The sequence below is a fragment of the Phodopus roborovskii genome, unplaced genomic scaffold (assembly GCF_943737965.1).
Source record: "Phodopus roborovskii unplaced genomic scaffold, PHOROB, whole genome shotgun sequence".
NCBI classification, from domain to species: Eukaryota; Metazoa; Chordata; class Mammalia; order Rodentia; family Cricetidae; genus Phodopus; species Phodopus roborovskii.
Genome location: NW_026126409.1, coordinates 12,103,884 through 12,118,669, shown reverse-complemented (window position 1 = coordinate 12,118,669; position 14,786 = coordinate 12,103,884). Strand labels below are relative to the sequence as shown.

The following is a 14,786-nucleotide window of genomic DNA, read 5'->3' as shown; positions in this document are numbered from 1 at the left end:
CCCAGGGCCATATGCTGCCACTGTGCCCTCTCCATCGGATGGTGCTTAAGGCTTTTTAATGTTTTCATTATCTATCAAAGAGTATCAACTAAAGAGGACCCACAGTGCTTCTAATGGGGGTGACTAGTAGACCCCTCCACCCCTCAATAATACATGCAGCCTCTGGGTGTCTACATGCTGTGAGGTGAGAACCCATGTCTCCAGTCCTCTTTCATGGATTTTGTCACATGGAAAAATAGACTCCAGAGCTTACTGCCTGCCTGGGCACTTGGCTTGCACAAACAAGCTATTGGCTGCCTGAATTGCTACAAACCAGAGAAGAAGAACACAGTGAGCAAGCTGCCCTGCTCCCGGCTGCACCTGCCAGAGCTATTTTACTGCAGTGAGCTGCACCTGCCTGACCTGCACCTGTGTAAGAAGCAACTGTACCAGGAGGGCATTCACAAGACAAACTCCACTATCACAAATGGGGAGACAGAGCCAGCAGGGCACCCCAAAATGGATCTCAACACCCTCAGCAGTCAAACCAGACAGATAGCACTGGTGGCCCAGGGACTGTGACATGAGGTTACTTAAACCTGCCCCAGAATACCCCAATTTGTGGGGAGTACTTTGAAGCCTCCATCTTGGAGACTCCCCACATCCACGTTTAGGGCCTACAGAAGAGTAGAAGGCTGGTGATAGGCATTGAGCAAATGCCAGGATCAGCTCAGCCGCCGTCATGCCCTGCCCCAGTCCTGTCCTTCCCTGGCATTGTACTAGGCGGGTGGATGTCAGAGAGTTTGATAAAGGGCCTGGGAACCTGGCACCTCAACTGGGGTTATTTGTGCCTAGCAGGGCCTGACCCACCATGTTAGAGATACTTTCCATACCAAAACAGGAGGGCAAGGGCCCCCTTCTGCCCTGCTGTGCCCATGCTGGGTCATCAGGTACCCCCAGGAGCTGCATCCTGGTGGAGGAGGGGATGAGCTTTAGTTTATGGATCCCCAAATGGTTGCCCCCTCCCCCCCACTGCAGCCTGAGGTGCCAACAGGTCAGCTCCCTCCCCAAGCTTAAGGGATTTAAACACCTTCAAACCTTGAGGAGGCAAATCTAAGGTGGACACAAGGAGGCACTGGTCCAACTATACTGTCTGTGCAGGGAATGGTACCCCAACATCCTAAGGATGCTGCAGTAGCCTGAGGTCAGAGGCCACTGCTGTCCCCATTGCCCTGGCAACCTCCCCATTTCAAGGCTCCTGGAGGCAGAGAAGTGTTGTGTTCTCCACCAGGACCAAAAATTAGCCCAAGGCACTTCTCTAGCTCTGGTGACTGAACCCCCCCCCCACAGTTCTAGGAATGTTAATTTGTAAAACATTACTCTGAGATTGAAATTTTAAATTGGCTGAGCAAGTGTGCTGCTCCAAAGAGAAGCTGACTGGGATGTGGGGCAAAGCTCCTGTGATGACAGATAGCCTGCTCCACCTGGGAACATGGCCTTCTGGTCCCCCTGACAGTGTGTTGTGATCACTGTCTCCCCAGGAGTCCCATCACTACAACTTCTGAGCCAGGTCCTTAAACCAAAGACAAAGGAAGGTCGGGAATGAGGCAGATGATGCTTGACTCCACACCTGGACTCCCCTAGTTCTAAGCCAGGATGCCCAGCAGGCCACCAGGCGTTCTTAAGGGTCCTGTAAGCACTGTTCATAATATTTTGAAATGTCGAATCACCATCAGGTAGTGCCGGCCTAGAGGGGACACTTGTCCTGAGTCCTCAGAGAGGTGCTGTCCCTCCTGACTCACCTGGCTTATGGCGCCCTGGTGCTCCCCGACGCTTCCTGGGTAGTGACCAGAAGCGCCGCGCGGCCCCCCGAGATGCACCCTTTTCTGCCATTGGGTTGCCCTCCTGAGGGTGGGGTGGAAATCTCTGTGAAGCAGAGGTCAGTGACTCTTCAGGAGCAGTTCGTGCGTTAGCCCAAGGAGTCCTGGGGTTGCTGATGCCCACAGATCGTTACCGGGACAGTCAGAAACTGTCACAGTACCAGCGATCTGCAGGGCACACCTGGGTGCTGAGCTGTCACGAGAAGCAGGTGCTGACGTCCCAGGTGACCTTGGGTTTTACCAAATCATAAGAAAGAGCAGGGTCAAGTGGCCTCCTGGACTCCCAGCTTCCCTGCTCGGTCCCCAAGCCCCGGAATGTCCTCTTGCAGTGGCCAGAGGCTCTAGCCTGCTGCTTTTCACTCAGATGGTGAAGGAGAAGGCAGTGATATCAGCGCTGCTGCTAGAGACAGAGTGGGGATGGCTGAGCCCGCCCATCTGTCCTGGTCGCTTCCTTCCTTAGACAGGGGCTGTGTGCACAGAGCTACAAATGCCAGGGAGCTACTCAGACCAGAAACACCTTCCAGGCTTCAGGAAGTCTCAAGTTCAAACAAACAACTACAAACCAGGAGGAAGGGAGGGACTGGCTGCTGGCTTTCTGAAATAAATCGGGAAGTTTCCCAGTCTGCTGTCCAGCTAGGCAGAGGAAATGGTGAGGCGCCTAGCTTGGCAGGGACACTTTCCATGAGACACACTGAGCCTCCCAAACCAATGGCTATTGACCTCTGCCCTGGTGCCCACAGACACTTCTGAGGGAAAGTGAGGGGACAGCACCAGGGCTTTCCAGGGACACCTAAGCCAGGTGCCACCTCTGGCTCCGTGTGCCCTGAACAACCTAGGGCTTCAGATTCTTTTGCCTGATTAATCCAGGCACTTCATTTGAGCATTATTTTAACCATGATAACACAAGTGTGCCAGATGATTGTGTTCATTGCCAACTTCTATATCATTATCAGTCCAAGCTTAGGAGAAATTGGCAAGGGTTGGAGTCAGGTGAGTATGCAAAAAACCTGCGCCATGTCCCTCTGGCCCTCAAAAGCCCACTCTAGGAACACTGTCTCATCTGTGCTGCAGTGGTGATTAACTGGTCTCTGTTTTCTGAGAGTGTACCCAGGGTTGGGCACACAAAGACCTGCTCACCACCTGTCCTCCCTCTGAGGTCCAGGGGGTAGGGGGACCCCACCTGTAAGAAGCAGGCTGAGTGTTCGCCATCAGTATGGCATGGCTCTTCTATCCAGAGAGGTCTCTTGCTAGATCTACACTTCTGAGTATGACAGATGGGCACAGCTGAGGAGCTGGGAGCCCTCTTACTCCCTCTACCTTGTGCACCAATCCTGAGGCTGCCCTTGTATCCTGCAGACAAGGTCACCTGCTGCATCATAGGCCACAGAGAAACATGAGAATGTGGCCTCTACACCATGGGCACACAGGAGCCAAGAAAAGTACTACCTAACCAGGAGGAAAGGCTCAGCCAGCCTCGCGGGGCCTGTACCTCACCACTGCCCATGTCCCAGCAGACACTGGTCCTCACCCAGGAACACCACAGTGTGGAAGGCACATCTGATATGGCTCCAAAGCCTCTTCTGATGGTGGCCCTAAACACTGGTCCCACAGAAACCACCCATTGCAGTTAGATGTGATCACAGGCCTGGGGCCAGTCCTGATACCTCTCCCTGCCTTCCCTCACTGAGACTGAGGCAAGGGTTGAAGTACCACTGGAGCACACTTTGGGACTGAGGCCATGAGCCTAGCAGCAGAGTAAGGCACAGCCTGCATGCCTGCAGTTTCCCATTCACTACTATTCCCATCAGTCTGTCTTCTCACATGTTTTTAAAATGCCACTAAGACCTTTTTCAAGAACCAGTCTTGAGTTGGGTGTGGTGGTGTGTGTCTTTAATTCCAGCACTTGGCAGAGTTCAATAGTTTGAAACTAGCCTGGTATACAGAGGGAGTTCCAGGACAGCCAGGGCTACACAGAGAAACCCTGTCTAAAAGAAAGGGGGGAGGGCAGGGAGAACCTGGGCTGGTCTATGGGCTTTGTCCACAACATATTCATTTCTTCTCCTAGATGATGCAGCCTGTGACAAAGGAGTTGTAGTAAGGCTTCCAATCACAGCAGGAAAGATGGGGAGACGGTGAGTCCTGAGGCCTGTCTGCCAGCCAGTATAATCCAATCAGGCCCCAGTGAGAGATCCAGTCTCAAAAAAACAATGTAAACAGCTCCTGAGGAATGCCTCTGATCTCCCCCATCACACACACACACACACACACACACACACACACACACACACACACAGAGAGAGAGAGAGAGAGAGAGAGACAGAGAGAGAGAGAGACAGAGAGACAGACAGAGACAGAGGCAGCTACAGGTTCAGTGCTTGCCTACTACGTGTGAAGTCAGGTCCAGTGCCCAGCACAACAAAACAAACAAACGAACCTTCAAAGGTCAAGCATCCTTACAGGATGAATTCCCATTTGGGACACTGGTTCCCATCTAGTCTAATATCCTGTCAACAATACCATTAATGAAATTTAACACTGGTTCTTTACTACAGTGGGTTAAACAGTATGCTATGTGGCTTGTCTCTGAAGTTGAGAAACTGGATTTTATGCTTTGGGGATTGGCCTTGTTTCTTTAACAGCATTATTAAAGGGGTAAAGGAAAACCCAGGGCATTTGCTGAAAAGCCAATTTAGACACACAAGAGCCATCAAATCTCTGGAACTTACAAAAGACAATTGGCGGGGTTGTGTTTCCCAACTGACTGCTTCAAACTTTCTTGAATGACCCCTCCCAGAGATTTGATTTCCTTCTAACATTTGTGAATCTCTTGGGGTTTGGGGGAGGACAGAGGGCTCTTTGAAGAGAACAGAAGCCCTTACTTTACAGTCTCTTTGGAGAACTCAATGCTGCACTCCAGTCTGAGCCCTCTGTGCCAAAGGCCTTGGAAACTCCTACCATAGGATGGTCCTGGTGATATCAGCCATAAGACCATCATCCCAAATGGGCCATGGCAGCCCAGATTGTCAGCAGCCATGAGGTACAGTAGGGCCTGCATTTGGATGCTCTTCTCAAAGAAAAGAAAGAGCAAACAGCCATCCCAGGCATGAGTGTGAAGGATTTCTACAAACTCAAACAGCCATCACAGGCCTGGGTGTGTAGGATTTCTACAAACCCAGACACAGATTGTCCTGTCTGCAATGCCCAGAGCATCTTTTAGATCCCCCCCAAAGTATCTGTGATATAGTACACAATCATCCCTGGGTATCCCCAGAGCCAAAGCCTATGATGCTTAACTTAAATCCCTTGCAATGACATCATGTTTGCATAGAATCCTCACATATCCTTTGGAGCTGGATTCATCTCTAGGTTAGATAGCCTAACATTTCCCACAGTCAACATCTGCTTCCCAATTCCCACCATGGCTGTTTCTCTGTGTGGGACAGGAAGGTGTGTTTTTCATCCCCAGAACTCAATGTACATAGCCTACTTCAGGGAGGTATTCCTTTGACAATGACAGTCAAAGAACATTTAGAATCCATTTTTTAAAAAGAAGGAAGGCTTCATATATGGATATCCAGTTGTTCAATTGAGGCCTCAGCACTGTGCTAGTCACCTACAGCATGATGATCCATCTAACAAACAGCTGCAGCTGGGTGAGGTTGTGGCACACACATTTAGCCCCAGCACTTATAGGGCAGCGGCAGGAGGATTTCTGTAGTTCAAAGCCAGCCTGGTCTATATGGAGAGTTCCAGGACAGCCACGACTATGTAGAGAATTATAGTCCTCAAAAACAGATAAACAAACAGCTACAGTCCAGAGAACACAGGACCTCGTGATTGCATGCTCCCAGCTCTGGGAGGTTAAGAAGCAGGTTATAGGTTGGAAAAACAGTACAAACAGGACTTGGTATGAGCCATAGTAACAGACAGTCACTGGGAGTATTCACACATATCCTTATTCTTTGTGAATTACTTAACTTTCATATTTTCTTTTCTCATTCTCCTTTACAAGATATTCCATTTAAGAGAGTTCAAACTAGGGCTGGAGAGATGGCTCAGTAGTCAAGAGCACTTGTTTCTCTTTCAATGGACCTGGGTTCGATTCCCAGCACTCATATGACAGCATACAACCAACTGTGACTCCAGTACCAGGAGACCCTAAACACCTTCTTCTGGCTTCCTGAAGCACCCTGCACATGGCAGACACACATACACACAGGCAAAAACACCCACTGTAAAATAAAATAACAGTAATAATAAATTTAAAAGATAATCTTTGTTCTTTGTCCTAAAATGTTGCTATCCATATCCTCATCCTTTCGATCTGTGGTGCAATAGTAGTTTTTTTTTCTTTTTTTCTATTACATTTAATGTATTTTCTTATATAGGTGTGTGTACCCATGTGCACACAGGTTGAGGCTAGAGGAGGATGTCCTCTGTCATTCTCTACCTTATTGCTTTGCAACAGGGTCTTTCACTGAACCTGGAGCCTTTCAGCTAGGCTGGATGGCCAGTGAGTTCCTGGGATCTTCATAGTCTCCACCTTGAGTGTTGGGTTCTAGGCATTCACGGCATCACCTGGTTTTTACGTAGGTCCTAAGGATTTGAACTCAGGCCCCCTTGCTCTCACAGTGAGTACTGTTACCCACTGAGGCATGTCCCTAATCCCACATGCTCTGTTCTATTTTTACATGACATGCAGGCACAGTGGCCTGATTTACAGCCATAGTTAATGCATTACTGCATTACAAGCAAGTGGTTTCTGTGGATGGGTGGACAAACAAATGGATAGATGTTACAGGAAATGTTGTTTCCTGGGGTTGGAACAGATAGAGAGCTACTACTTGGCCAACCAGAATACCTCCCCATTATCTGTGCCTTCTCTGTCATGTTTGGGTCTATTCTGTAGAGTAACTCAGGCAAAGCACAACCCTCTCAAGAAGAGAACTGGACAAGGAACCCTTTTACAGCTGGGCCTGTGGCATTCAGTCACCACAAACCATGCTGGATGGCTCTTCTGGGTCCTTGGAGTAAGTATCCAGACAGTTGGAAAGACTCACTCTACTCAAAACATCCCAAGGACAAAAGCTGGTGAAAAAGAGGCAACACTGAGGATGGGGAGATGGATCAGTTAGTAAAGAACTTGCTGTGCAGGCATAAAGACTTGAACTCATACCCCAAGCCCACAGGACAAAGCTGGGTGCAGTGGAGCAGACATGAAATCCCATTGCTGGGATGCAGAGATAGGCAGATCCAGGGGCTCACTGGCTGGCCAGCCTAGTCAAATCCCCCAGGACAATGAAAGAGCCTGTCTGAAAAAACAAGAATGGCACCAGATTATCACCCGTAGCATTTCTCTAGACTACACAAACATGTACCCGCACACATGCACATGCATGTACACACATGAGCACACACACACACACACACACACCTGAGCACACACATAAGCACAGACACATGAACACACACACATACGCGAGCACAGACACACACATGAGCATACACACATGCACAGACACACACATGAGCACACACACATGCACACAGACACACACACAAGCACACATATATGAGCACACACACACATGAGCACACACACACATGAGCACAGACACACAAGCACACACACGAGCACACACATGAGCATACCCACATAAACACACACACACACACACACACACACACGAGTATACACACATGAGCACACACACATGAGCACACACACACAAGCATACATACATGAACACACACACGAGCACACACACACACATGAACACACACATGAACACAAACATGAGCACACACACATGAGCACATACACATGAGCATGCACACACAAATAGATGAACACGCACATGCATGAGCACACACACACATGAGCACACACATGCATGAGCATACACACACATGAGCACACACCCATGCACACATACATACACATGAGCACACACATATACATGAGTACACATACATGAGCACACACACGAGCACACACACACATAAGAATACATACACACACGTACACACATGCAGCAGGCAAAAATTGATGAAATGCCCATGTTTTCCAGATACTCTGCTCACTCTTCCAATGCCAGGGACTTGGTGGCTCTTCATAGGTAAAAACAGCCCATGTTGCAGAGCATTATCCTCTAGGCAAATTGACCACCTTCAACCACAGCTGTGGCTATCCACAAGGAACACTCCAAATCAGGCTTGTTGCTATTCCTTCACAGAAGCAGGACTGGGGGAAGTCACTGGGCCCTCATCTGAGAATGCTATTCTCTCTTGTACCTCTCAGCTGCCTGCAATTCTGCCCTAATTGAGTGTGGCCCTGCTACAGGATGTTAGCATAGTAAGGGAGTACTCGATTTATGCAGCTATGTGGGAAGCTGGCCATTCTGGAGTGGAACTTTCCAGTGACACCACTGCTTTGGGGTCACACACATTGTGACTGAGTCCTCATGCTCTTTAGTACATATGATAAACTCACAGGTTCCTACAGTTGACTACATACATTGTGATTGACCCCTCATGCTCTTTAGTACATATGATAAACTCAAATGTTCTTGGCGGTTGGATTTTGATGAGATACTTGGTCTGCTATTGGTGTTCTTTTTTTTTTTTAATATATATATTTATTATTTTTTCTTAATTGATCCCAGTTCCCTTTCCCTTACTCCATCCCTCCCTCCCTTCCTCTTTTCCTCCCTTCCTCCCACACCCCCTAACCCTGCTGTTGGTGTTCTGAGGTTAGTACGTATTTACTTGGATCATATAACAGACAGTTTCCTGGTGTTCTAACCGAGTGCTTTCTTACTGCCCTCACAGCAACACAGTCTAAACCTCTTCAGTATTAAGAATCTAGGTCCGGATTCTAGTTTTGGCTTTCTAATTCATACATTTGGGAAGGCCTTAATCTCTTGGGAATATAATGCTCACCCTTGGGCCCCAAGACCACCCAAGGAGATGGTGCATTTCCTGTGTATTCCACCTGCAAAACCCAATGTTTCCCTGTGTATTCCATCTGCAAAACCCAATGCACCAACTCCCTGAAAAGTCAAGTGCATAACTCACACACCATGCATGTGCACCAGCGTGGGTGCTGCTCTCTCCTTCCCTGGACTGTAGACATCTGTGATCCCTTGGGAGCAGAATGGAGCTCAGTGGAAGTTTGTCACACCACGTTAACATGACACATGGCTGCTACAGCTGTCAGGGTGACTCTGAAGAGGTGATGATGGCACCGGCAGAGCTGTGTCTCTCTGTACTACAGCCCTGTAATGTTACCATTTTAGCAAATGGGGAGGCAGCATCTTGCCAGGAATGTGAGTGTGTGAGCACCCTTCTCAGGCATCCCAGCACAAGCTATAGTTCTGGGGGATGCAAGCCTATATGAGGCAGGACACAGAGCAACAGGCATCACAGATAACTGAGAAGAACAAAGAACCACTTCACAAGGGTTGGCCAGGCTTCCTTTCAGGACTGTGGGACTCAGGCAATGGCCAGCCATGTTGACTTCAGCTCTGACAATGCCAAGTGAAAAGTGCAGGCATTGGTCACATGACCCACCCGGGAGAGTGATAAGTGACACCACATGGCAACACACAGAACAGCCAGAGAAAGACTTGCCACAGCAGGGATGGGGGGAGGGATCAGCCCTGGGCTGGCAAAATAAGAGGAAGAAGAGGAGAAGCCTCAGTGGAGAAAAGACACACTGGGCAGGCCAGAGTGATGGGGAGACAAAGACATTAACACTACTGGAGCCAGCTGTCCTGGTGTGGACCTGATGTGGATCAGGCTAAGGGGTTCCATCAAGATGACCACAATTGACAGTTGTGTAAAGGAAAAGTTTCTCCAGTGAAAACACAGGGAGGTAAATACCCCTAGACAGAGAGACTCACACAGGAGCATAACCCACACATTACAGATGCCCACATGGCCTGCCATCTTCCTCACAGGTCACTCTGCATGTATCGGGGCATGCAGCCTGACCCTTCACTCACCCTTACTTCTATCCAACATCTGCCAGGAACTTCCAGTGTCAGGTCAGTCACACAAAGAATGCTCATCTCCCATGTCAGGCTTCACCAAAGAGGAGTGACAGAAATGACAATTAAGTTTCATTTCCCCAGCATCTAGTCAGAAAACACCATCATGGATGGGGGGGGGGTTCTCCAGAGGAGACAGATGGACAGACAGACAGACACACACACACACACACACAGACACACACACACACACACACACACACACGCCCTCTCTCTCGTGTGTGCGCCTCTCAGATGTGCTTATGTTAAGGGCAGTGGGTCAAACACTTCCAAATAGTTAAATCAGTGGCTGAAAGCTGAACTTCAGTTCCTAGACTATAGTGAGTTTGGTGTAGATGACAGTACAGAAGAGGAGGGTAACCAGATACCACAGGTAACCTCCAATCAGTGGAGTCAGACAGGTTCAGCAGCAGCCCCTCGTCATCCATGTTCTGAGGCGAATCAATGACTGGTCTCTTCAACATATAAATAGCTGAATGCTCTTTGTCCCCAACATTGAAATTTGGATTGTATTCAAATATGACATGACTTACATTGTGCTGTTTTGCTTGTAATTTCATCTATCCATCTTGCCTGATACCATCCATCCATCCACTTACCTAAGCATCTATCCATTCATATAGCAATCTATACTCTTATCCATACATCCATACATCCATATGTTCATTATCCATCTACCCATCCACCCATCCATCCACCCATTCATCTGTTCATCCATCCATCCATTATCCATCTACCCATCCATTCCCCCATCCATCCATCCATCCATCCATCCATCTATCCATCCATCAATTCCCCCATCCATCCATCCATCCATTCCCCCATCCATTCATCCATCCACAAATCTATCCATTCTTTCAACTATCGATGCACATGTGCACCTACACATCCACCTACCTGCCCATTCTCTTAATATTTATGTATCATTACACTCATTCACACATCATAAAATCTATCATCTATCTATCTCCTTCTACACATCCATATGTTCACCATCCATTCACATAACCAACCATCCTTCACCCATTATCTATCCACACATGCATCTACATGTACATCTAGACACCCATTCTCTTATTTGTCAATCCATGCACTGACACATCTATTTACCTACATATCTATCTATGCATCTATATATCCACCCTCTTCCTTAGCCATCCATCCATGAAAACACCTTCACTTCCTATTGATAAAGAAGGTGGGGCTGGGTTTAAGATTCCACCGCTACAGTGGTTTTCTGAGTTTGATTCCTAGGTCAGTACCACCTACATCATTAGGGAATTTTAAAGTGAAAATTCTCAGACATTATTGTACTGACTTCCTAAGTGGCTTGCATTTGTGTTTTAACCAGTCTTTCAAGTGACTTGGAAACACCTTTAGTTCAAACATCAAGGAGCATTCAACTAAGTCCCTGCCATTTCTCCCTTAAATATTGGTTTTTCACCAAATACTGCAAACTAAAGAGAAAACCAAAGCAGAGGAAAATGCTGGATAGGAGCCCAAATACCCAGAAGGCTTCTGCTGTTGCAAAGTGTTCAGCATTGGTACAGTGGTCAGGTTCAGGAAAACACAGGAAAGCTAAATGTTCAAGGTCAGAGGCTACAGATCCTAGATAGTCTGCATCATGCTCTGTGTGTCGAACAGCCCAGGTAAGAAAGTTCTGGGTCACAGGGTACAACATTCAAATCTGAAGTGAGAAGACAGCAGCATGTCCTTAACAGCACAGGCTCCCCACTTGTGTTAGAGCTCAGGGTAGCGTGCAGAAGGTCAGGTGACACAGTTCTAAGGATAGCCACTGTGCCCAAGCCCTCAGCTGTAACCCCATGCCCTTCACTATGAGCAGCTTTACCAGTTTCCAAGCTCCCAAAACTATGTATCCACTCCTGGCCATGACCTTCACATGCCCCTAGAGCACCCTATGACCTTGAGCTATAACAGGAATGAAGACTGGGTTATGCTGGGAAGAGGTCAGTGTACATGAGAGGCCAGAAGGGTGAAGATGTGGGTAACATCTTCCTCTACAGCACTGTGCTCCTAACAGAGGCTCCTGCCAACCACATCTTCAGGTCTGGGTGAAGTCCTCACCTCTAGCACTGCAGAAACATCAGAGGACACAGTCTGTGAGCTGCTGCTTCTGATGAGACAACATTGGTCACCAGGGCCCATCCTAGGAGGCTTGGACAAGCCCACTCAGTGACAGTGAGTATCCAGCCCAGGTTCCGCTCCTCTGGGAGCCTTTTCACAACTTAAAATACACGCTGTGTCCTTCAGAGTCCATGCAGAAGCCTCACTATCTGAAACCCAGGGATGACATCACTGCTGGAGCAGTCCCCACTCTGTGATCCCCCACACCAGCCAAGCACAGGTGGGAAGAGCAGCAAGTCCCACTCCTTTCTCAGCCCCCCTCCTGGAAGGCAAGCAGCTTCACGGGGCTCCCCACTCATTCAGACCTTGCCCAAGCAACACCCAGAAAAACAGGCTGTGTCTCTAAGAGGAAGACAACAGATGGTATAAACGGCTTCCTTTTCTCCCCACCCATTTATAATAAACAGCATTATAAAGTGACCATCTACACAAGTGTAGGTGAGTCCATCCCACTTGATGTCTATGCTGATTTAGTCACTTAATACACTATGGGGGTGCCACACCCAACCCAGACAAGGAATGAAATCTTAATCCTTCAGGAAAGTATTATTTAGAAAACTAGATAAGGACACATATCCCATAACCTATGGCAAAAACAGCAACTTACTTTTAAGGGCATGCCACTATTCCCTCTCCATGTCAGGGAAAACTGGTCAGCGATATCTGGTTCTGCAGTGTGGCAGGAGCCCTCAGCACAACTGATGGAAGTCAACAGCAACATGCACACTGCCAGCTCAGAGGGGCTGGGATCTACAGGGTCCAAAGCTGTCCTTCCTGGCTTATTGTAAGTTATCAGCCAATTAACCCTTAAAATTAATGTCTAATTACACTAGTCTCTCTTTTTATCTATATTATTTACAAACATTTGTCTTAAGGTTGGACAGTGTGTGGTGGGGAATTTTCACATAAATGAGCATCCGTTGCCTCCCATCCCCATCCCAGTGTCTGAAGGGCCTGGGTTTGGACCACCAGCTGTTCTGGGGATCACAAGTCCATGGCCACTGCAGCAAATGAGGTGAGGTTCCCTAGCAGACTGCAGACTCCCCCACAGGCAAATGGCACCGCATACAAACCATCATCTCCTAGAAAGCCAAAGCCACCGATCTGTAATTCTCTAAACTGTGTCAAGCAGAATAAAATCACATTGTCAATCCACACAAACCTATCAGTTACCAGAAAATGCCCATCAGGTCTTTTTTTTTCCTGTTACCAGTACTAGGAGAAAGTGGATGAAGGGGGTTATACAGACATTAGATGCAATTCTCTACAATTCGACAAATGATGTCAAGCTTAAGAATATATAATCAAGGCCAGCGGCTCCTCCTACCAGTGTTCTTGGAAACCGCGTTTAATCTCTGCACCATTTCTTCTAGAGCCATCTCTTCATTTCTCAGCCAAAACCTCATCCTCCGATTCAACAAAACCGATCCCCAGAAGCTCGTCCTCCGCTGCACCAGAGGTGCTGTCGGGTGGGGCTGAACGGTGGGGAGGGGGCGCGGCTGGAGCGGGGAGGGGGCTGTGGCGCTCTCCTTGGCTTCCCAGGATTGGTCTCTGTGCCACAGGGAGGGGGGCGCGCATTGCGCTGATGGGGGGGCGGGGGGCGCTAGGCGGAAGCGGAAGCACTGAGCCTGCCGGGCGTGTCACCACCCTGCACCTGGGAGTCATGCGTGTGCACCACCTGAGCACCTGGAGGATAATATGCATCAGGGGGCATCTGGAAGACCCGCTATGCAGGCGCACAGGACCGCCCTCGCTTTTCCCCCTGCCCTAGGGCTTGTGTCCTCGGGGATTGGAAATAGCTGCTGCAGGGACGCAACCCAAACCACCCAAAGAACTCTGCCGAGCCTGAAAGCGGTGCTCCCTTTACTTCCTGCCCCAGGCCCCCTTTACCTCCTGCTGCTGCAGGGCAGGTGCAGAGGCCACAGCAGCCCGGAGCGCGCTCTCCACGAGGCCTCATGCCCAGGTAAGAAGGAGTCAGTGGATGGCTGGGGGGTGTTGCCAGTCCTAAGACACAGGTCTGCAGGAAGGAAGCTCAGTTGCAGGCTCAGGGCTCTCTAACCTTGCCATGTTTGGCAGAGGGCCACATTGTGCATCTGACACCACCAGCTCCACGCCAATTCCAGGTTGCTGGTGCACAGGGTACTGTTGCAATGCACAGGGTGGCAGAGGACCAGCCTCTATAGCTGCTGGTCATCTTTTTGTTGTTTAGTAGTACAGGTAGCATGCTTCCTTAATAGAAAGAGTATTTTAAAAGAAATGTCCACCCCTTTCAGGACCAGAGATGTTCAGTAGCTGAGGTTCTTACTGTAGTCCATATCCACAGAATGAATACATGTGTACACAGGACACCACATGTGTACACCAGGACCACAGAATCCAATAACGTGTGTGTACCACAGTGTGCAACAACACAAATGTGCACCAACATCTACATGCACCAGTTCTATGGTGGCCGTCATGTTCATGCAGTAACACACATGTGCTCCAAGACCAGTAATCAAGAATATGTGCAGCAGCAGCACAGTGGCCAACATGTATGCATCAGTAGCCACACCAATTTCCAGTGACACCTGTGTGTGCCCCAAGACCACAGAATCCAGCCACATCCATGTGCATACCAGCACTAAACAGTCCAGAATGGACACATATGCACCAGGATGCCATTTCAACCATGTACATGTTGGGCTCATGTGTGGCGACCTTTGGCCCTGAGCTAAGGGTAAAGAGACAA

The 14,786-nt window shown here is 48.7% G+C and overlaps 1 protein-coding gene across 10 annotated transcripts in view; it reads right to left on the bottom strand.

The window, feature by feature from the left end:
• Mcf2l (MCF.2 cell line derived transforming sequence like) overlaps positions 1-14,786 on the bottom strand; it is a 130,691-nt gene that overhangs the window by 79,648 nt on the left and 36,257 nt on the right. For 2 of the 10 annotated variants that reach the window (XM_051182008.1, XM_051182010.1), the window contains exon 1: positions 13,383-13,577. The exons of 4 other annotated variants lie outside the window; for them this stretch is intronic. In XM_051182008.1, the coding sequence (XP_051037965.1) occupies positions 13,383-13,461 (79 nt within the window). In that variant the 5' untranslated portion in view covers positions 13,462-13,577. Of the gene's footprint in view, positions 1-1,781; positions 1,915-13,382; positions 13,693-14,786 lie in introns of those variants that run through there. 4 more of the 10 variants (XM_051182015.1, XM_051182011.1, XM_051182005.1 and 1 more) reach the window with 4 other exon arrangements.